Source organism: Rhamphochromis sp. 'chilingali' (assembly GCF_963969265.1).
Source record: "Rhamphochromis sp. 'chilingali' genome assembly, chromosome: 7".
NCBI classification, from domain to species: Eukaryota; Metazoa; Chordata; class Actinopteri; order Cichliformes; family Cichlidae; genus Rhamphochromis; species Rhamphochromis sp. 'chilingali'.
This window is the reverse complement of record NC_137934.1, coordinates 17195157-17219017: the sequence shown is the minus strand read 5'-3', so window position 1 is coordinate 17219017 and position 23861 is coordinate 17195157. Positions and strand designations below refer to the sequence as shown.

The 23861-nt window shown below is 38.8% G+C and overlaps 1 protein-coding gene across 5 annotated transcripts in view; it reads right to left on the bottom strand.

Annotated features, from left to right (window-relative positions):
• syt1a (synaptotagmin Ia) overlaps positions 1 to 23861 on the bottom strand; it is a 220601-nt gene that overhangs the window by 40583 nt on the left and 156157 nt on the right. For all 5 annotated transcript variants that reach the window (XM_080886388.1, XM_080886392.1, XM_080886390.1 and 2 more), the window contains 2 exons: positions 20768 to 20971; positions 861 to 1033 (listed from right to left, as the gene is read on the bottom strand). In XM_080886388.1, coding sequence (XP_080742514.1) covers positions 861 to 1033; positions 20768 to 20942 — 348 coding nt within the window. In that variant the 5' untranslated portion in view covers positions 20943 to 20971. The remainder of the gene's footprint in view (positions 1 to 860; positions 1034 to 20767; positions 20972 to 23861) is intronic.

The window sequence follows — 23861 nt, the reverse complement described above, 5'->3', positions numbered from 1 at the left end:
ATGTAACAGGGCCCTGGTGGACTTGCTGGACGTAAAAAAAATTGCTTGAGAGGTGAAAATCACTGTGTCATTGTAGAGTCTTTACCTCACGATATAAAGCACCGTGAGCTCTCCGATGTTGTCATTATTATTATTATTATTGAAAGAATAGAATAGAATTTATTGCTTCATTGGCAAAACTATAGTGAGTGTTACTAAACCAGGTCATAATATATACACGTAATCCCTATGGCCTCCGTTTCAGACAGTTTTCTTCTACTCTTAGCTCTGTATAGTGACTAAAGACAGGAAGGGGATGTCAGGAACACATCCCGAACTGTGAACGTTGGTTAAAGAAGGATTATTCTTAAATGTAAATCATGCCAAGCTATGGCAGTAGAGCTCAAGATTAAAATATATCACTGGAAATTTAGCGTACTATGTTTAAAAGGCACAACCTGCTGGACAAGAAGGATTGAATGTGGTTGGAATCCGTGTTGTACTGTTAGCTTTTCTAGCCCCTGTAAACAAACTGAGTCACTCCTGGATCCAATAAAAAAAACCAAACTTATATTTGGGTGGAAACAGCTAGAAGACAGCAGGGAAAAAAGTCTGGTTTTGCCATCCAGGTGGGCGCTACTATGATACTATGATGTTACGTGGAAACTGTGTATATAGTTGAAAATGTTCTCTTAACAAATCAATTTGGTGAACTAATTTGTAATCATACAGAATCAGATTTCCTAAAATTGTAAGAAAAAAAAAAATATATATTTCAAACACAGCATCAAATATTTTGGCATTAAGCTTCCTATTCAATTAGGATTGTGGGGATGGTAATTTTTCAGAATTTTAATAACAAAAGTTAAAAAAGTCGTTACCTCGGTTTTGGCCCCATCTATGACGTCCTTCATGTTGATGGCATTTTTGCCCTTGTCTTTGCCCTTCTTTTTGTTTTTCTTCTTGAATATCCATTTTTTGCAGACACAGAAGCAGCAAGCTAACACCAGGATGATGGCCACAAAGGCAATCGAGACGATGGCCCACGATGGCACTGTGAGAAGGACAAACAACAAAGAGATGTTCAGAAGTAGGAGTGAATCTTGGAGGCAAGTGAAAAACATTTCAGTGAACACTCTGAACCAAAGACCTGAAAAGTAGAGATTGTACCAAATTACAGGTGAGATAAAAGCAGGAAAAGCGTGTGTGACTACAGAGTTGGTACAACAGATCAGCACTAAGTCCATCAAAAAGTGTCAAGACTCCTAAAGATCGGACCTGACTGAACGGCTTCAGCCAATTTAGTGGAAGTAACAGATGTTGGCATTTTCCACTTGCCATTTAAACAAAAGATTCTCAGACAGCTGACACTTTCACGGTAATCACCGGCAACACAGAACTTGCTTTGGAGCGAGAGCTGTGGTGAATTGGCAGGGTGTGCCGGAGAGGCATTAGCAGAGGTGTGACCATGACAATCCACTGATGCAGTAAAACCAAACGGGTTCACGGGGTGGCGAGGGGTTTGCTTTCACATTGTTCTCATGCTCTAAGCTTTCATATTACCTTTAAAAAATTTAATTGATCTTTTGTGTTTGGATTTAAGGCTTTGGGTTTCCTTTTAAATTTTCCCCAGAAACACTGCAGGTTTAGACAGAAACTTTCCTCCGAGGGAAACCTGCTGAGCCTAATCTCAGTGGTTACATTAAACCTGAACATTTTTAAGATAAAAAGCTGGAGAATAACTTTTTGGACCAGGCTGTCTTCCTTTTTAGTTTAAAGTTGTTATTGTTTTTTCACCTGCAAGTCAAATTTACAATGGACTAATTTTGACCTTTTCAAAAGAAAAAGAAAGAAAGAAAAATGCTATATTATTATTATTATCATTATTATCATTATTATTATTAGTCTATCCCACTGTGAAAACAGTATAATAGTCCATCAATGGTTCCATTGACCCTAATGTTTGTACCAGCAGGAATAATAAAGTTTATTTTATTACATGTGCCATTGCTTGTTTGATTCTTTTTTGCATAATTTGGGATTTTTATCCTGATATTAGATTAGTTTATCCGAATCAAATTCTTAATTGTAATTTAGAGACACGAACAGGGCTGACGACACACCAGAGGAACATCTTATTTACTGCATCTGTGCTGAATTAAATAAAACAATAACAGCTCAGTGTTAGTGTTAATTATTTTAAAGTAAATTAACTTTAAACCAGAAGCTGATCCATAAAGTTAAAGCAGATGTTCATCCTCCCACATGTAACCTCTACTGTAACATCTGTTTATGTAAACGTGCTACCTAAAATGTCCCTATAGAAATAACACATTGAATAGGAATAATTCTCAATTTTGCTGCTTTTGTTTTTCCTATTTTTTATATAGTTGATGCTGCTTCGCATCTTGTTAGTGTGAAAATACAAAAACATAACAAAAAGTAGCCAATTAGTGTAAAAAACACGATGATTTTCCACGTTTTTGAGTCAGCAACCACCACTGTTCTGTTCAGATCAAATGTTAACACTAGACAAAAACAAAAACAGCATGATAATATTACATGCATCATAAAAAAAGTAGTGAAGTAAAAACACTGTTTTGGAGAAGAAAGACAAAAGACCAAAAAAATGCTATTTTTTGTATCTAATCACTGAGATTTGACGTTGTTTATGAGTCTGTTTCCACCACTTGAGCAGCTCTGATCCTCAGTGGTGCTTCTGGATGGTTCATCAAGACTATTTTGAAAGTTTCATGTTGGGCAAAGTATTTAAAATAATACTTTTACGTCACACTTCCGTGAGCACTTCTTGGCAGTTACTAGTTTAATCACTAATTAGTGATTACATATCGCCTAGATCTGATTATGGCAGCAGAATTAGAGTAAAATAACAAAAGAAAACCAGCAGGAGCAACAACAGAAACTTAATTAATTTAGTATCACCTAATGATCTTTATGCAAGTTAAAAGTTTGGAATCGAGAGTTTTGAGTTTGTCCCTTAAAACTCCCTTTGAAAAAGTGATTTCTTCACAGCACACGTGCAGCTACTGTTGTTCAGTTATGATTAAAACGGTTCCTAACAGGACAAAAAACAAAACAAAATGCACTTTCACTGAGGTGACATACGAGTCGTTACTTTTCACTCCACCATATGCTACTGGCCTGCACTATAAGCCTGACTGGAGAAATTGGACAAGCAGCAATCAACACTGTCACACTGTCAGACGCTCGGCTCAACAGCACAGTGACAGCCAACTGCAAACACGTTGACACCTATCTCAACTATAGCCAGCAGTCAGCTGGCGCTGCCTGGTGCGGACACACAGGGATACAGTGTACACCACACAAACATAACAATTGAAGGAGAAGTGGGCGGTTTTTAAGCACCGGAGGGACAGCAGCCCAGATGCAATGAAAATAATGAGAAGCCTCACAACAGACTTCCCTGTTCAGCTGTCACAATCACTGCTCCTTGACTCTACTCAGCAGATACCAAACACCTGGCAGCCCACTCCTCATTTTAACACTGAGCAATAACAAACTGTTTAAGGAGCAAATTTTCTGTGTTAATTCAGGCCGGCCACAAAGCCAAGCTCAGCTGCAATCAGGGCAGATGGGCTCATCTTTACAACAAATACAGTTGCTACACATCTGTAAGCTGCTTTGCAACCCACTCCCACTTAACCTCTGACCTAAGTCATATCTGTTGTCACTGATGCCCGTTCTGTTCTTGCTGCTGTTCTCCACACCTTAAGCGTTCAACACCACCAAGAGGTCACAAAACCCATCCATACAACCGAATATAAGAAAGGAATTTGGGGGGGGGCACCAGACAGATATAATACTTGCCATTCTCTTAAATCCTACAAAATAATAGAAAACATCAGTCAGCCCTTTGAAGACTTTATCTGGAAAAACTCCAGAATGACCCATCAAAATGGAAAACCCTATTACAAACTCTCTCTGGGGTTTTGCTCACCAACATTCAGCTGCAGTTCCTTTGCTGAGGTCCAAGGGGGAGGGGGGAGAAAGGGAGAGAGGAGGAAAAGAAATCGATTCTTTTGACAAAATCAATAAGCACTCTCCTCCAAGGAAAAACAGTGAGTGATGCTCTAAAATAACTTCGGGATCTACAGCTTTGGCCTTGCCTTGGAGCAGCGTGGTAATGGAGGTGAAACTGGATAGGCCTCGTTTACAATGAGCCAAATAAAACCAGGAGTATTTCCTTTACAAACTTGACACCGTGCACAGAATAAACTCTTGAGCCGGGAAGTGTTCGCTTTCTCACTCCTTAGACACACAAGGCTGATTTTTATTGGGAGTTTGTCAGTCTTGTTATATTTATGAAGCAAGAAGATTCAAAGGAATTAATTACACATCACTCGTGAAGAGAGCATACTCTGAAAACCACACCCAGTTGAGAGGCCCACAATACCCAACTATGGGCAGTAACCATGGCTGAGCTGGCCGACTGGGAGAAGTGGGATACTTCCCCGTGACCTGGGGGGTAGCATTGTGGCACGCTGTGAAGAATCAATGGATCGCAAAGAAATCCACGCATCACGCGCAGCTCACTTGGCCACAGACTGTGTCCTCTCACTGTGGTCTCCACACAAGTGCACATGCTAAAGACATCTCTCCCTCTCTGTAAGGAAAGTAACGGGAAGCAGGAAATAGAGACGTTGATAAGATAAAAAGAAATGATGAAAGCGGGAGGGAGAGAATGAAAATTAGTGCAAGTTACGAGTTAGTCTAAAATAGGAGCTAAAACACTGTTTGGCTCTTCCACATTCTTGCAGCTCATGACTGCTTTCGTGAACGTGTGCATGAAGTTTTCTGGCTGGTAAGTGTGAACTCGCTGTATCTTAGTCACTGTTTAAAAAGTCTAGTTTATTTCTATTGCTCCTCTCTCTTTATATATGTGTATGTGCAATGACTGGTGTATTGTATTTGTAAAGAATTTATTCGTAAATCAGGGTGGTATTAAGTATTTGGTCAATAACAAAAATACAACTCAATACTTTGTAACATAACCTTTGTTGGCAATAACAAAGGTTAAACGTTTACTATAGGTCTTTACCAGGTTTGCACACACAGTAGCTGGTATTTTGGCCCATTCCTCCATGCAGATCTTCTCGAGAGCAGTGATGTTTTGGGGCTGTCGCCGAGCAACACGGACTTTCAACTCCCGCCACAGATTTTCTATGGGGTTGAGGTCTGGAGACTGGCTAGGCCACTCCAGGACTTTCAAATGCTTCTTACGGAGCCACTCCTTTGTTGCCCGGGCGGTGTGTTTTGGATCATTGTCATGTTGGAAGACCCAGCCTCGTTTCATCTTCAAAGTTCTCACTGATGGAAGGAGGTTTTGGCTCAAAATCTCACGATACATGGCCCCATTCATTCTGTCCTTAACACGGATCAGTCGTCCTGTCCCCTTGGCAGAAAAACAGCCCCATAGCATGATGTTTCCACCCCCATGCTTCACAGTAGGTATGGTGTTCTTGGGATGCAACTCAGTATTCTTCTTCCTCCAAACACGACGAGTTGAGTTTATACCAAAAAGTTCTACTTTGGTTTCATCTGACCACATGACATTCTCCCAATCCTCTGCTGTATCATCCATGTGCTCTCTGGCAAACTTCAGACGGGCTTGGACATGCACTGGCTTCAGCAGCGGAACACGTCTGGCACTGCGGGATTTGATTCCCTGCCGTTGTAGTGTGTTACTGATGGTGACCTTTGTTACTTTGGTCCCAGCTCTCTGCAGGTCATTCACCAGGTCCCCCCGTGTGGTTCTGGGATCTTTGCTCACCGTTCTCATGATCATTTTGACCCCACGGGATGAGATCTTGCGTGGAGCCCCAGATCGAGGGAGATTATCAGTGGTCTTGTATGTCTTCCATTTTCTGATGATTGCTCCCACAGTTGATTTTTTCACACCAAGCTGCTTGCCTATTGTAGATTCACTCTTCCCAGTCTGGTGCAGGTCTACAATACTTTTCCTGGTGTCCTTCGAAAGCTCTTTGGTCTTGGCCATGGCGGAGTTTGGAGTCTGACTGTTTGAGGCTGTGGACAGGTGTCTTTTATACAGATGATGAGTTCAAACAGGTGCCATTCATACAGGTAACGAGTGGGGGACAGAAAAGCGTCTTACAGAAGACGTTACAGGTCTGTGAGAGCCAGAGATTTTCCTTGTTTGAGGTGACCAAATACTTATTTTCCACCCTGATTTACGAATAAATTCTTTACAAATCCTACCATGTGGATTCATGGATTTTTTTTTCACATTCTGTCTCTCACAGTTGAAGTGTACCTCTGGTGCAAATTACTGACCTCTGTCATCATTTTAGGTGGGGGAACTTGCACAATCGGCGGCTGACTAAATACTTTTTTGCCCCACTGTAATATCCCAACAATTTATCTTTTTTGCATTGCTTATGCACAGTTAAGGGTACTTTCCTCTTTCTTATAATATTATTAGTGTAATTTACAAAAATGTGACTAATAGCCCAGCCCCAATTATTGTTTGAATCGACCCCTTAAGCCTTTATCTTTACCCTAACCATATCAGGGGATTACTTTATCTTCTTAGTATATTGATCATAGCATTTGTATGTATATACCAATCACACAGCAATCATCCTGCGTTCACTTTTCTCTTAACTGTACTATATTAAGGGCTTAAAGTGTAAGTAACTTAAGCCATTTGGCACTACTCAATGGTAAAAAGTGCACATTGTAGCATTTTTAATCTAGTGAGCGCTGTTTAATAATTCTCCAATTACACCTGAATAAATGATTTGTTTACCCCTAAAAATTTAACATTCATATTACATTTATGCCAAAACACACCTTTGTAATGACTGCCTAATTGGAAAAGCTGGACCAGCGGCATTTATGTTTCATGATATGCTGCATGATTAAATCTCAAGAGAAATACAGTACAGTGCAATGGTTTTGAGCAATACTTTGCCTCCAAGGAGCCAGACTTTCCTGTAATTTTTAAAAGTGGTCTTGAGGAATAGTTCTCCACGCTTTCTTAAGTTCAGACTGAATTTCTTGTTTTCATTCAGTTTCTTGTACTTTACCTTTGTCAGAAGAAAGGTTTTTGTGTTTTGTTTGGTTGTTAAGACCCTTAAATGATTCATAGATCATTGTTAAGCTTAAAAAAGCCACCTAACTAAAGGGATGAACCAGTGTTGTGTCTACATGTAACAGACACAGACAAGAAACTGGAAGAAGGTTTGCCAAATTAATGGAACTGGGCTGAAAAAAAGTGGCAACAGATCCAGATAAATTGCTGCTTGATTGCTGCTTCAAACTATAATCAGTGAGCAATAAAACATCATCACCATCAGTCATGGACTGGTCTCCCCGGACCCTGGAACAACGCTATCCAAGCAGTGTGAGATCATCTTAATAGAGAATGGACAAAAAAGACATCCAACAACCCAAGAAGAGCTTTGAATGTCTTTTGAGAAGCATTCATAATGTGATCATGCCAAATATTGACTTTCAAACTGGTTAGAATAGTACAAACTCACCGTTTGCCTTATATACTGTATTTCTATGTATGCTTGCAGATGTTTCAATAAATCACTGCACCTATTTCCCCCTTTTTTAAGCAAAATATAAAGAAATTAAACATCTTTTGCAAGTTGTACCTTTATAGCAGGACCGTGGGAACTCCAGGCCTCATGGCCCGGTGTCCTGCAGGTTTTAGATGTGTCCTTGATCCAACACAGCTCATTTAAATGGCTAAATTACCACCTCAACATTTCTCGACGTTCTCCAGAAGTTTGGTAATGAACTAATCATTTGATTCAGGTGTGTTGACCCAGGGTGATATCTAAAACCTGCAGGACACCGACCCTTGAGGCCTGGAGTTTCCCACCCCTGCTCTATAGTTTGCTAGAAGCTTATTAGAATATATAGTGGTATTTTTTAGCATCTGAACAGGTACTTCTAGCTTACATGTGTAAATGCAAACAGGAAGTAAGCTAAGGAGACAGTATTGTAATGGAAGTGTCAGAGACGTGACAAGTCTGTATTACAAGCTGGCAGATCACAACGATAACAATAACTAAAACTAAAAATGTGGATTTTCCCCCAAACGGAAGCAAGACTGAATATATACAGAGTAAAACCTTTCCCCCCCCCCAATTCCAAATGCTTACTGTCATTCTGGCATTTCATCGACACTCAAAATGCCTGATGGAATGTCATTTAGGCGCTAACAGTCCAATCAACGCATGGAACCAGCCCTTATCTTATTCATCAAGCATGCGTCCTCCAGTGAAAGGCACTTCTGTGTTCCTTAATTAAAGGAACCTGAGTCCCAGAAAGCAATAAAAGCATTTCCTAATTAACTACATTGTGTGAGTGTCTTTTCTCAAGAGAGAAATAGAGCGAGAAAGTGAAAGGGAGAGAGCAAGAGGGAGTGTTGCCAGCACACGCACTTCAACACTTCAACTCCCAACACTTATCTCTCGTTCCGCCATGCAACATGGCATGGAAAATGGAGTTTCTCTAATGGGTGGGTTGCGCATGATGAGATCCATGTTTGCTGTTCCTGAAGGCTGAAATCACTTTTCAGCTCCGTCAACAGAACAGCATGCCAGTAAAGCAGAGCCCTAAACAGTGAGACACCTTCAAAGTCCTTTAGACACTGAGTCATGTAGTTCATCTTTGTACATCTGCCTTCACATCTCTAATCATTAACAAGATGAAAATGAAGATGTGCAGATTGTAAATTTTGTTACATTTTTGAGATTTGTTTAATCATATCAAAGGGCTCTGAGTGACAGATCTACATCCTGCTAGAATAGTGAAACACAATCTGGTACAAAACTTGAGCTCAAAATATTCTGATGATTTCTCTGACACATTACCATGCTGGGTTTTAAGAAGATATTATTAGAGATCATTTTTTCGCAGTCAAAGAGCAATAACATCAACATAAAAGGAAAAACTCATGCTTCACTGGCTGACATTTACACACACTGTAGGTGTTCTAAAACCGACTCCATAGAAAGGAGTATAAACTACTGCAGGACTGTGAGTCATTCTGACAGTATGTGGTGGTTTGCTACAGTGAATAGCATCAATAGAGCCTCATGAGAAAAGAAAAATGCATATCAACTTTCTGTAAATGCCTTTAGCTAATGCATTCTAACTGTATGTTTTAGGGCTTAAGTGCTTTTTCTTATTTTCTTTCATATGCATTTGCATATAGCTCTGTGGTCGGCATGAAGCTGGACACTCTGGTGACAGTGGCAGAGAAAAGGACATTAAAGAAACTGATGGACATTATGGACAATGCCAGACATCCTCTGCACACGGCCATTAACAACCAGAAGAGTCTGTTCAGTGACAGGTTGCTTCTTCCAAAGACAAGAACTAACAGACTTAAAAACTCCTTTGTCCCACACGCCATCAGACTGTTTAACTCCTCCCTGGAGGGGAGAGGGAGGGGAAACAGGAGGACAAAGGAGGGGGGAACAACTAAGCTGTAGTGCCTCTTCACCTCACTGTGCAATACCTTTTGTGCAATACTTTTGTAAATAGTCAACGGTGCAATAGACTCAATACTTGAAATGTGCAATTCACTTGTATTTTTATTTTTATTCCTATTTATTCTATTTATCCCCTTCGTATATTTTATTTATATTGTCTCTGTATTTATATATATATATATATGTGTGTGTGTGTGTGTGTGTGTGTGTGTGTGTGTGTGTGTGTGTGTGTGTGTGTGTGTGTGTGTGTGTATTATATATATATATATATATATATATATATATAATATTCTGTAACTCTGTAACTTCTGTCGGTGCTGTGCTTTTTTGGAAATCGAATTTCCCAGAGGAACCCACCCGAGGGATTAATAAAGTTCTATCTAATCTAATCTAATCTAATCTAATACTGTAAACATAGCCACAGTTTCAAATGTAAATGTCAGCATATGCACAAGTAATTCCTGTAAGTCAAAACTTCCAGACAGGCTCTGTCTGTCTGTATGATATCAGTTAAAATGAATGTCCCCAGTTTGGTCACACTGGCACAGAAGCCACACCCACCTTCTGTTCAAACCTGTTGCTTATGAAGGAGAGCCAATTAGAAGAAAAGTGACTAAAAGGAGCAGAAGAAGCAGTCTGCATATGAACTGAGGAACTGTGCCGTCCAGTGTGTGATTTTGAATCATGGAAAACCATTGTAGTCAGTCTACAAATAAAGACAATTAAAGGTTAATGGACTGATTTGTGAATCATTTTTTTCTATGCTGCCTGTGCATTCAAGGCACAGGATCTTCTTTAATGTTGTGTTGCAATAATGCTAGTCCTATCAGAGCCATGGCTACAAAAAGTACATGTACGTTTTGAAAGTGACACAAAAGCACATCAAACTAAAGAAGTTGTTCAAAATAAAAAAAATAAAAAACAAAACAAAACAACGAGAAAAAACAGGGGAGAGAAACAAAGGCAGACAAATAACAAATCAGTATTTGAAAAGCACTTTTCACAGATGTGTAGTTTCAAACCACTGCACAATCAAAATAAAAATGAGCAGTAATCACAACAAAACAATATAAAATTAAAATGCAGTCAATAGCAATACAAAACTATCATCACAAATCTCAACAAAAGCTTCGTTAAAAAGAAACAGTAATGTAAAATATATTTTTGATGAGAGTCAAAGCTAAGAAAAGAATCAAATATTACACCAAGATTATGAATGCTTTATATAACAGATGAACAGAAGGAAGCAAACGTTTAGCTGATATTTGGATCTAGTTCAGGAGGAGCTATAATCGTCACCTCAGTCTTGTTGGAATTTAACGCAAGATAATTATTGGAGAGACTGTTAATAATTTGGGATAAACAGTCATCTAGGTTGGACAGATGGTGAGGTCTAAAAAATGATGCATAAAAATGATAAGAAATGTTATTAAAAGATCAAGTGCTACCAAGTGAAGGAAGAATGTAGAAAGAAAATAATACAGGACCTAGGACTAAACCTTGCAGAACCCCACAGGTTATGGAAGTAGGGTCCATAGACTATGGGCTATTTGTATGTATGAGGAACTGTAAGGAGGCAAAGTATAGGCTGAAACCATTAGGCCGAAGTACACACTCTAGTCAGTGCTTGTGATTACACCAGAAGTGCTCCACATCACCTAAAAATATGCAATATTTTTAGAGTCCACATCAAGGTCCACAGAGCAGATGAGAATGATGGGAAGTTATATTACGTTAAATCAGTTAAATTACGGAGCATCCAGTCAATTTCCAAAATAATATTGTGAAGACTAAACTAAAGGGGGGAACAAAACCTCATCAGAGATACGTTAAAATCCAGTAATGTTACTAATCCAGTGGATTCTCCATTGAGAAACAAAGCACCCAATGTCATACAAAAAATTAATTAGCAAAATAAAATAGGAAGTGACTAGAGACTGATATGAGACTGGAAGACAGAAATACAAGGAAGGAGACACAGCGGTGCACAGAAGACAAAGAAAAAACATCAGAAACACAGGAACAGAAACTATAGACACTGACCATGAAAGTTTGAGAATATTTAAAAAATTATTAAGAATTATTATTTATTACAACTTGTTTTGTTTTTTAAATTATAGATGCCATTTATAGATGCCTCACATTTCCTTTGCTGTAGTAAAGATAAAGATGCTATGATGTCTCTGTTCTGACTCATTCTATAATTAAAAGGGCTTCTGTTGAATTCGTCTCTTTGCTCCTTGGAAATACAAAGCACTTTACATTAGAGAGAGAAGCTTCACAAATGGACAGAGCTGGAGCGATAGATTTAAAAGGGTGGGGTGTGTATGCAAGTTTTATATTGCATCTGTGTTATAGCCACACTAATCCAATAAGACAGGACCCTGTTGGTCAATTAACCTTGGTATTATATCTTGTTATGCCTACGAGTCCATGCCCTTTTCCCCGCTGTGGCTCGTTTAAGGAAACAATACATCTGCAGTAGGGAGCATCATCCAGCGTTCTGCAACAATGACTACCTATGCAATAGGTGGAAGCTGATTAAAATGAACCCTGCACTCAGAGTACCTTTACATGCGATTTAATTTAAAATCAGCAAGTCTACATCTTTGTAATTTGGTCAAATTAGGAAATGCTTTTCTTTCCTGCCTTTTATTCAGTTTTCTACAAGAAAATTCTGATCCACTAACATAAAACAAGCATTGATGGGTGCCAGACTATCATTGTTTACTCTTCAGAATTATTTGATGACTCTAGATGTCTTTGGCTTTCCTTATTTCTGCCAAACCCCAGAACAAGCTGAACCCCACCAGTTGGCAGGATTGGTCCCTCAGGTATCTTATGAAACTATTTTTGAAGGCTGTCATATTATCAGCACATATCCTGATATCAAAGATATAGCATTTGCCAGCACACACAATAACAAGATAAGCCGAGGCATGTCTGAGAGTGAGAGTTGCATATCAGCTTACATAATGAAACAGGAGCTACTTTGCTAAACAGGTAAGAAAACAGCTGAAACAACAAACCTGTTTCACCATTTGAGGGAAGAACAGATGAAATCAGGAACAATCAGAACAAGAGGGAAGACATGCTAGCTGCTTTTGATGTGATGAAGGTGGTGATGAATCACATTTTCTTTAACATCCAATGGATTGCAGGGTGCATGTGCCCTGTTTTCCTGGTGAACACCTGGCACCAGGATGCACTATGGGAAGACGTCAAGCCAGCAGAGGCGGTATGGCACTTTGGGCAATATTTTTCTGGGAAACCTTGGGTCCTTCCATCCACATGGATGTTACTTTGATGTGTACCACCTACCTAAGCCATTTCACAGACCACGGACACCCTTTCATGGAAAGGTTATTATTAAGGAGTTTGAGGTGTTGACTTGGGCACCAAAGATCTCAATCCAATCAAGCATCTGTGGGATGAGCTGGACAAACACGTTTGGTCTATGGAGGCCTCACCTCACAACTTACAGGACTTAACGCATCTGTTGCTAACATCTTGATGCTAGGTACCACAGCACAACTTCAAATGTCTAGTGGAGCCTTTACGGGTCAGGACTGCTTTGGCAGCAAAAGAAAGACCAACACAATATTAGGCAGGTGGTCTTGATGTGACACCTGATCAGTTCAGATTTTGTTAGGATTCAGTAACTTTGAGAACATGTCCAATGCTATTAATTCAGCATTATATTCTCATCAAAATGGCATTGGAGCTGTGGTTACTGAATGCTACTAAAATAAAAAAAATCACCATTTGAGTGAGGGTTTGTGAATGTTTAATTGCCTTTCATAGCAACAAAGCTTCAGCACAGAGACTCATAAAATACATTTGAGCTCTAAATGTCGCCCTCATCACTACCTTGATCTCTCGGGGTAATGATCCAGAAACTTTCTCAGATATGTGCATATGTGAGAATACAGAGGATCTGTTTCCCAGAGAGCTGATGTTCTCAGAGAAAGAGGCTGCTGGTGGTTGAGCACTGATCAGGCTGTGGTTGGACCAGCCCTGATGGGCAAACTTTTGTAAAGCGAGGGCAGAGAGTAGGCAGCGAGGATTGTTGCCAGAGCAGTAGGGAGGCAGAGATGAATAGCTCCGCTGATCCTCCACCGTAATCCCCTTTAATAAACTCTGCTGTCTGTTGAATGTGAGCTGCCACGGAGTCAAAGAAGTTGAGACAGTTTAAAACATTTTCTTTAGCCTCCTATCAGATTACAGCATGATGTATTTCAGTCTTGTAGTCTTTTAGCTGCAGCCATGAGCTTTATGACACTTTTCTCTATTAGGCTCAAACATAGAGACAAAGTTGTGCTATCACAGAAGGCTTTTAGTCAAAGAGTCAGCTCAAGAGAGTGCACAAGCTCTTCAGTTCAACACAGTTGTATTTACAGAGCGCCTATTTACAGCATCAGTCACCTTAAGTTACTTTTTACTGAAAAATAAAGACACTAAAATATTATATTATTCTTATGGTAACCAGGGAAATGTTAAATAAGACATCTTGATTTTTTGTACCTGCTAACAATGTAAGTGTTTTTTAGATGAAATTAAGACTGTCTAAAAGGAGAATAAAAGAAAAGAAAAAATATGATCTTTATTATTAATTTTCCTGAAATGTCAGTCGCTTGTCTGTGTTATTTGGACTAATAGCTTGGTGGAGCCAGCAGCCATGGATCAAACAGCCTCTGTGTTCAGAGGTTAATTGTTATCAGGAAGTAGAGGCTTGGGTGTTTAGAAAACCTACAAAGAAATTCAATGCACTGGGTTCCTTGGAGGCAGCTGCTGTGTTCAATCAGAAGTTGGAGTGTGGTTTAATGTGTGTTTGGACGTGTGTGCTCATATTTATGAGGATGTGAAGGCTTGATCATTTGGAAAAACTGTAGCTCAGATGGGTATTTTTGCAAAAGGACTGGGGAAAGAAAGGAAAGCTTTGCAATCTATGAGTTATTTGCACTGGAGGAAGTTAAACTACAGCAAAGCTACTCAACGGATTCTAGTTTTCTTAAAGCTACTCAAAGTACCTTCAATTGGCAATACACGTGTTCTGGTTAATACTGCTGCACTGCACCTAGACATATAAGATTTAAACTGAGGAGGTTAGTAAAATTAAATTACTGTGTGGTAGCTTTGACTCATTGGTCTGACCATGCTGATTACATGCCTCCAAAATGGCTAAAACAATTTTCTCTTTCCAGAAAATGCCCTGCATGTTCCCATTTTGTCCTGATTGATGTTGTGAGCTGATTGCTCTGTCACATCTGGAGTACTGCCCAATTATTTGATCATGTGCTGCTGAAAACATCTACAAAAAACATCATCTTGTGTAGCACAAGCAGCCAGGGTAGTTCTAATGGATGCTAGTGTTTTGAATATGCATAAACAGCAATTCTGGGTTACTGCGAATGATAAGTAATGGGAAGTCCTCTGCTGTTCATGAGCACTGTTTAGGTGAAAGTTACACTTGGCCTTTGGAAACAGTTCAGCCATGAACAATAATAATAATATCAAACTCTAATAATAGAATCCTAATAACTAAACATGTAAATCCCTTCTTAAGTTGGCAGTCCATTTAACCCTGTAATACCAAGTGTATCATATTTAAAACGCGAGTTTTTTCCCCCCAGATTTCTACATCATCACTGTGATTTTTTAAAATCGTTAACGTCTCATACGACATGTCAGTGCTGCTTCTGTCCAGCATTGCTGTGTGTGTTTCAATGCCCCCACCATCCACCGGTAAGCTCCAGGGAAATACTTAGTTACCACCAGTGTTGGTCAAGTTACTTGAAAAAAGTAATCAGTATTTAATTACTGATTACTTCCCCTAAAAAGTAATCCTGTTACTTTACGGATTACTTATTTTCAAAAGTAATTAATTACTTAGTTACTTAGTTACTTTTTAAAAACACGATTTACAACCTGAATAGGTGATAAAGTGATAGATCTTTCAGCCCAATTCTACTTTTTCTGCATAATCTGTCATACAAAATATAATCAAATGAAAAAGTCTCTTTTTTTAAACTTGTTTTATCAGTTTTAATCTTTTAACTTTATGTATCAAGCAAAAATTTAATTATATGCAACATTCTCTGACTTGAATAAATTAGTTTAACATTTAAACCTTTTTTCTGCACATTCCAGCACATAAAATAATTTTTTGTGTGTGTTTACACTCACTCTTTCAAATAGATGCAAGTGAAACACAGCAGAAAATAAATAAAGTCAAAGACTCAGCGGTCCTGTTGCTCTATTTTCACCTGTAAAGCAGGAGTAGGGTAGGCGGAGGTTTACCCTGGTGCAGGTGTGCCGCAGCAGTCAGTTGAAGAATCCACGAGTTTCTCTGTGAATTTCCCATTACGTCGTAGCGCACTCTGTGCTTGCTTAGAAGTTAAGGGTTTTTTTTCGCTGTAAAAAGACGTTTTCTTCCTACGCACAACGGACACCTATGTTTTTGTCAAGTAAGGTCAGTACTTCCACGCTTCCACGCACTCGATATATTATCCATTGTTGATCTGCACACAGCTGTTGTCAGGAACATCACACTCGCTTACGTCATTGTCATGAGACATTCTCGCAAAAAGAAATCACGGTTTTAGTAACGCAGTAACGCAGCGTTCCTACGGGAAAGTAACGGTAATCTAATTACCGTTTTTGCAATAGTAATCCCTTACTTTACTCGTTACTTGAAAAAAGTAATCGGATTACAGTAACGCGTTACTGCCCATGTCTGGTTACCACTTCTCAATTTATATGTCAGATATTTGCAGGAATGATATGTTTAAAGCCCAGAGACACAACTCTGTATTCTGCTGCTATAATAAATCAACATCTGTCTGAACTGTGCAACTCTGCAAAAACCAGCAATTTGTTAACAAATGGTAGAATTTAATGTACAAATACATTAAATTCTACCATTATTAAGAAAAAGCACATACCAACTTTTTCAAATGTTTGTTAAAAAAGAGCAATAATCAATATTTAAAACTAATTGACATTTTAAACATTCAGTTTACCTCCACTAGTTCCAATTTTCTGATGCATTAATATACCAAAATATGTTTCACAAGTGTATTTCCAAGATTTTTAAGCCTGTCCTCAACATAAGAATCTCCCTCTGGGCTATCACGGTCAGTTTTAACACCCTCACATTCATGTGTGTTCTTAGATTTGTGTCTGACGTCTTTAGAACAGAGAGTGTATTTACCCTAGGCCTGGATTGCTCACGAGTAACAACATTATTTTTGAACGACTCAGCGTCATGTATTTACTCAAGTAATGCCATGGCGGAGGTTTATCCAGGATAACGCTGTCACTGTGCCTTAACACAAAGGCCAATTGTGTGGTGGTGGCGGCCTGACGAATGGGTACACTTGCACATCAGTCTGGATGAAAGGGAAAGGGGGCGGGCTTGTCAATAGGGGTTGAAAAAGGCATTGATAAACAATACATATGTCTTCTTCATTTATTGAATTTAAGTGTAAAATGAACAGCTAATAATAAAAAAAGATGAAAAAGTGTTTAAGCTACTTGATTCTAAAAAATATACCAGCAGCAGGTAAAGTTTAATCAGATGTTTGCCACTCTACTTTATTATTCATTTGTCATGGTATTTAGTATGTTTATCCAGGAAAAATAAAGGTTGTGGCAGGATTTGAATCTTTTCTTGGTTTTACATTTTATTTTATTGCTTCTTCTTCTTCTGATCAAACAAAACAACCAATCTGAAGACAGACTACTGAGTTAGCAGATTAATTGAGTAATAATAAATACACTGAAACAATATTATCTTAAAACATGCTGTAAATATCTTAAATTGCTTAAATTCACAAACATTTACAAAGATTTTGCTTAAAGAGATGGGCCAAGACAATATTGTTTCCACAGAGAATTCAACATGTTCGGCCAGTGAGACCATTATTACCACGTGACCACCTTTATTAAAAGCATGCAGGTCTTACACTGGGCTATAATCCCCAAAGAAGATCTTCTGAAGCCACAGCACTGAGGCTGTGCTGAGCACGCAGCAAGCTGGCTTTCTCCAGACAGTATCGATATTCCACAGAGAGAGAAAAATATCCTCACTGCTTTTGACTGGAGGTGAGAAAAAACAGCAGTAAGACCCTGGTCTGATTTTGGTGAACTTTTCATTTTGCCTGAGGTAAACCAAAGTTGGTATAATTTACTTCTTCAAAGTACAAAATTTAAAAATGATATGAATACGAGTTATCTGCTCCACAACCTAATGAGACATGAGGAAGCTGTCAGGCTTCAGTTGTGTTGGAACTGCAGTGGGTTTCGGTGACAGACGTTTAAAGCCGAGCCAGGGGAGATATAAACCTCAGCCAATCGCAACACTGAATAGCGTTGATCCCAATCATTCACCCACCGCACCACAAATGTGTTTTCATTTTGCATCAGCGTCTCATTTAAGCCCACATGGAGCTAAATCCTCTGTAGTTTTAGCCATGAGAAATATTTGAATATAAATTATAGCTTTTATTATTTTTTCACACAAATATGCTGCCTTTAACAAATAAATGTTCCTCCGTAGAAGGTGACATTTTTCATGCACTATTAAATCTCTGCAATGTGGGAATATGACTACTCCCGTTTGTGTCGGTGGTGATGAAGCAGGGCTTCTCTTCCAAAGAAGAGGATATTACTTCCACGTGAGCCCGTGGATATGTCTATATATAGATTTCTTCTGAATGCAAACACGATCAGAAAATGAAACACAATGATAACTGTTTCCCTAAAACTTTATGCTCCAAAATTTTCCAGGAAAAAAAGAAAAAGAAAACACATTTAAATGTGAAAGAAGAGGTTTGGTGATAAAAGAAGAAGAGAAGGAGGTATTACGTAGAAAGAAATAGAGTTCTGAATGAATTTTCTACTGAGGCAGAAAAGCAGAAACTCTAACCGCAAATAATAAAGGCTGCTACGCATAATTTGGTGATGCATCGTGTCAAACGCTTGAATTATTGTTGCCAGATGTTTATTCCACTCTTCAAATTTGATTATGCCTTTCTCCTTTTTGGGCAATTCAGTGTTAAATGTTAAATGCTGTTGTTAGTACTTTGACTCAGAAGCGCCACAAAAACAAATGAATAAGTAAACAATCAGGCCGCCTGGTTCACTTGAAGTTGTCGTCAAGGTCATCGGTGACACTGGCTGCTTTTTGTGCGTCACCAGCAAATGCTCACTCACAACCACTGCTGAATCATTTTTTAGTCATGCTTACAGCACAGTCTTACTGAATGCACTCAGATGTTTGTATTTTAAACAATAAAAGTCATTATAGGTACTAACTGCGAAAACAGAATTTTACTTATTGTGTTTTTTACAAAAAACTTTTTATACTATTTTATCGATACAGATTGCCGTTAGGACAATTTGTTACTTCTTATGGCATCTGTCATTTCTGACAGAAATTGCGCATCGCATGTAGGAGTCAGTAATTCTAACAGTAGGAGTATTTGAGTAATCTATCCATTAAACCCAGTGCTTTAAGAAGATACATTTAGTGTCACAACACAGAACTTCGTTTTTCACTGATTGACGGTTGTTTAATTGCCCATTTAAAATCTTGTGTTATGGTTGAAAAATATTTCCAAAAAGAAAACTTTCACTGACGTTTGCAACGTCATGAGGTGCGACCATCTGCTTGATGTCCTTAATGAACATCTGCTGGAATTTCCAACAGGTGGAAGCCTGTTTACAACATTTCTTTTTTTTGTTTTGTTTTTGGACATCCTTTTATTAGTTACAACAGAACTGCTGAAATGATCTACCATGCTGTACAAAATGCAAACTAAGGTAAGGTTGTACTTGCAACCTTACACTTGTTTTAGTGGTGGGCTTTCAGGCTTTTCTAGTTAAGGTTTATTCTTACTTACAGGTAGGTGCTTTAGTGATGTCACTGGCACGTAATAGTAATCTATGAGGATGACCTCTGGAGTACCTTAGGGGTCTGTCCTTAGACCTCTTCTGTTCTGTTTGTACCTGTTAGCCCTGAAGCATGACATCCACAGTCATACTGTGAGTTTTCACTTGTATGTGGACGACAGAAAGTATCTCTTTGACAGTCCTGAACTTAATGCACTGAACGACTGAATCCAAGATTTTAAATGGTTGGTGCCACAGAATTTCCTGCAGATAAATGTGGATAAGATGACCATAATCATTATGTGGCTTGATGCATTTATCAGACTCACTACAACAGACCCGAGGTCCTCATCTTTAATGTTGGGTCAATATTTAAAAAAACAAAAGAAAACTCAGCATCATTTGTGATAACGACTTCAGCCTGAATAAGCAGGTCAATTCAGTTGCTCAATCTTGGAGACTTTGATTCATAATTTTATACGAAAGAACATTTACCTCTTTTTAAGATATATGCATGTATATTTTGGTGAGCTTGCTGTCATCTTTCAAGTCCATCTTAAAGACATGGGGACGGTTGTGGCTCAAGAGGGTAGAGTGGGCTGTTTATCAACTGAAAGGTTGCGAGTTCGACGACTGGCTCCTCCATACTACATGTTGAAGTGTCCTTGAGGAAGATGCTTAACCCTGATGCGTCCATCACAGTGTGAGTCAATGAATATTAGGTTGAAAAGGGGAAAAAACACTTATATGAATATGTGTAAATTAGTGAATGAGGCTTTGAGTGTTTAACTTGAGTAAAAAAATTGCTATGCAAATACTATTTACATATTTTTACAATTAGTCCTTTTCTGTCCCCTACTTTGAGTTATTTCTATGTTATCATTTTTTTCGTGATCATTTTTATTTAAGTTAAATATATATTTGCTTTTAATAAAGTTGTTTTCCATTTTAAATTTCAAACATTCCTCACTTTAATCTCCGGTGTTCCTATAGCTCATTTTATTTAATTTTAATCTCTTTTTAATGTTGAGAAACACTGTAACTCTGATTTTGAAAGTTGCTATATAAATAAAGTTTATATTTATTATTATATGACACAAATGGCGCCTTTGCATGTCTGCAAACCCCTCATACATAATCAGAAGTTTGAGGTTTGTATTAAAATGACATCAGAAAGGTTCCAAGAAACCCCAAGAAATTTAGCAGTTATCAACAATAACACCTTATAAAAGCATCTTATAAGGGCTAAGACTGTTTTAAAATGGGTAATTCTGTATAATTAACACCAGAAACCAGAGATATATTAAATAAAATACACTTGATGCTTTAGCTCTCAAGTTGTCCCACTGCCAGATTGGAGAAAAGAAAGACACACTCACATGGAATTTTGTTCAGCTCATTCATGAACTTGTCCTTCAGCTTGGAGAAGGCTTCATCCTTCTCGCCTGTGCCCGGGCCGGCCATGTTGGTGGTGTTGGAGCCAGCCGTGGAGGAGGAGGCGGTGGTGGGCGCGGGGGCGGCCGCCGCCAGTGCTTCCCTTCGACTTTCATTCATTGTGGCGATGCTGGGCAGCCAGGCAGATGCTGGAAACGAGGAGAAAAGGAAAGAGGAAGCAGAATCAGTTAGATTTTTTTTTCTTTTGCTGCTGTGACAGATGCATGTCAGAGGCAGCGTGCACGCCTTGTCAGATGACTGAGTTGACGCAGATCGTGTGAGCAGCTGCTGGCTCAGCCTGAGTAAACATCAGCTGGGGTCCAGGATGAATTGGCCAGCAGTCTGAATTCAGAACAAAGCCACTCAGTCACTGCTTAAACCCCAGATTAACATCTCAGAGCGAAGATAAAATTATTATTTATTACTCTCACGCGGTAAAGACTGTGAATCTCAGCTCTGCTGGCTCCATCAGAAACTGTGCTTTCACAGGAAAACTGAAAATGTGCTACGACTTCAATCTTACACCAAGCTCTTTGTACACAACAGGTGTATTTACTTTACACACAGGTGTTTTGTGAACGGACAGAAGGCAGCGCTGTGTCTCTAAGGTTAACTGCAGCTTTGTGTGTGTGTGCAAATCCATGTACTTGCACATGTACTGTGTAACTTCTGAACATGTTAATCATCACCTCACTCACCGCCGAAGAACAACAGCTGGCACATGTATTAATAAGACACTAAAAACTCTACGATATTATAAATACCACAATTATAACATCGAAGTGCTGAGCCTGCCACTCTTTTTGCTCGTCTAAATAACATTTAAAATGGGAGTTGTAAAAATTCAACTGCACATAATTTACAAAGACACACAACAACAATAAAACAAACATGCCTTCTATTAGAGTGAATTGTTAAATGTTGTCATTTCTATGCTTGCCAACTCTGATGAAAAAAATTCCACTGTCCTTCCCCCCAGATCCTCGAGGTTCTGGTGGGGGGCTGTAATGTTTTATTGCAGATACATCCTATCTGGAAGATCTGCTTCTTTTGATGTAAGCTTCCTGCGTTTACGACCCTTTGGTCAGCAAGAGGTCTGAGTCAGACACACACACACACACACACACACACACACACACACACACACACACACACACACACACACATTCTTACAGAAGTTCACACATATACATACAATGCTTTGTCTTAGAACCGAGGGGGCGTGGCTTTGTTCTGACGTGTTTTGTGTGAACTGTCTCTCAATAAAAAGTAGCAGGAGGAGGTCAGATCTGGGGGTCATTTCCGTGGTGGACACAGACGAGGCCTCCCTTGTGCAAATAATCGATCGATCGACTGTCTTGTTTTCTTCGTGACGAATAAGTTAAATTAGCGGGGCTTGTGGAAACACAGACCCAACACCTTCCTCATCATATTCTTTATGATGGTTTAGGTTTCAATCTTACTGCAAAGGATTTCACGTTCATGTTCATTACCAGTGCTGTCAAAAGCCGGGACACTGTAACCACCAAGCACTAAAGCAGAGACTTGAATTCTAGATTTCTTTTTTTTAGCCTTAATAAAAATGTTTTAACTAAGCATGCACTGATGTATCAGCTTGAATGGGAACAGCTCAGTTTTATCTATATAGCCCCAAATCAAAGCAATAGTTACATCAAAGTACTTTATGTTGTAAGGTAAAAACCCCAACAATCAGACAACTCCCATTGATCAAGCACTTGGCGACAGTGGGAAGACAAAACTCCCTTTTAATAGAAAGAAACTTCCCGCCAAACTTCATCTTGGGGGTGAGGGGATGGGGGCAGAACAACGGACTGAGCGAGTGCAGTAGAAACATTCATTATGGGAAGTCAAGGCTGACTGCAGCACAACTAAGGGATGGCTCATGGCCACCTGATCCAAAGTCAGCTGTATGCTTTGTCAAACTTTGTTTTACTTAGGAATAATGGCTCTTCACCATACTGGTGTCATTTAGGATGAATAATAAAATGTGTAAGAAAAGTAATGAAATGTGTCTTGTTTGTTTAACATGGCTTTTTTGTCCACTTTATTTGAGTTGTACCACTAATCTGCTGAACATCTTTCTCAGACAACATCAGACTTATATATTGGTATATTTGACAAAACTGAATGGGCAGAGTTTGTGCAAAGCTGATTTAACACTACAAAAAGTAATGTTCAAAGTTGCTGTGATAAACAAATGAAATATTTCAAAAGTGTTCCTTTTGATAATCAGGATTACTGAATTTTCTGAAACAAAGGGAAAAGAAACCCGAATAAAGCAAAATAGATAAACAGAAAAAAGTGGTATCTGCCAATTAACAACCAAGAATTTCACAATTACTGGATCCCTGAATAAAAAACTGGTTTGATAGGCATAATCTCAAACAGGAATGTTCGTTTTACTACATAAGTGATTGTTAGTATGTGTGCACATCTTTGTTTTTCTGGTGATGTGTTGTATCCTGATGGGAACTATTTATTGTCTGCTCCCACAGTGCAGGTTGTAATTTGGCACTGTCGCCAAAGCACTCCATGAGGATAATGGCATACTAAAGAAAACCACTCCACAGAAAAGACTGATGGCCGTATTTTCGTTCTTTGCCACAGTCACTGCTTATTATGCTCACATTTTCCATTTACAGTGCTGTTTCATATGAGGGCACTGCACTGGTTCTGACAGACAGGCTGTTAAAGGTTTCGAGGTAACTGAAAAAATTTCAGTGTAAGCATTCAGTATTGCCTTTAATGATATTCATCTCTTAAACTGAAAGAGCTGAAAACAGAACTTGGTGCCAATTCACCCTAATGCAATATTTACAACCACGACAGAAAGAAAGCTTTAGCAAAGTGATTTCCAAGTTATTATTTTTACAAATGTATAAAATTTGGTTTATAAAGGCAGGTAGGACGTTTGCACTTCAATTAAATTACGGATGCAAAGTGTCTTCTAAGTATTTGTCATTTTCTGAGGGAGTAACTAAATGTTGCCACTTCAAGCTTCATTTGGGTGTGAGTAAG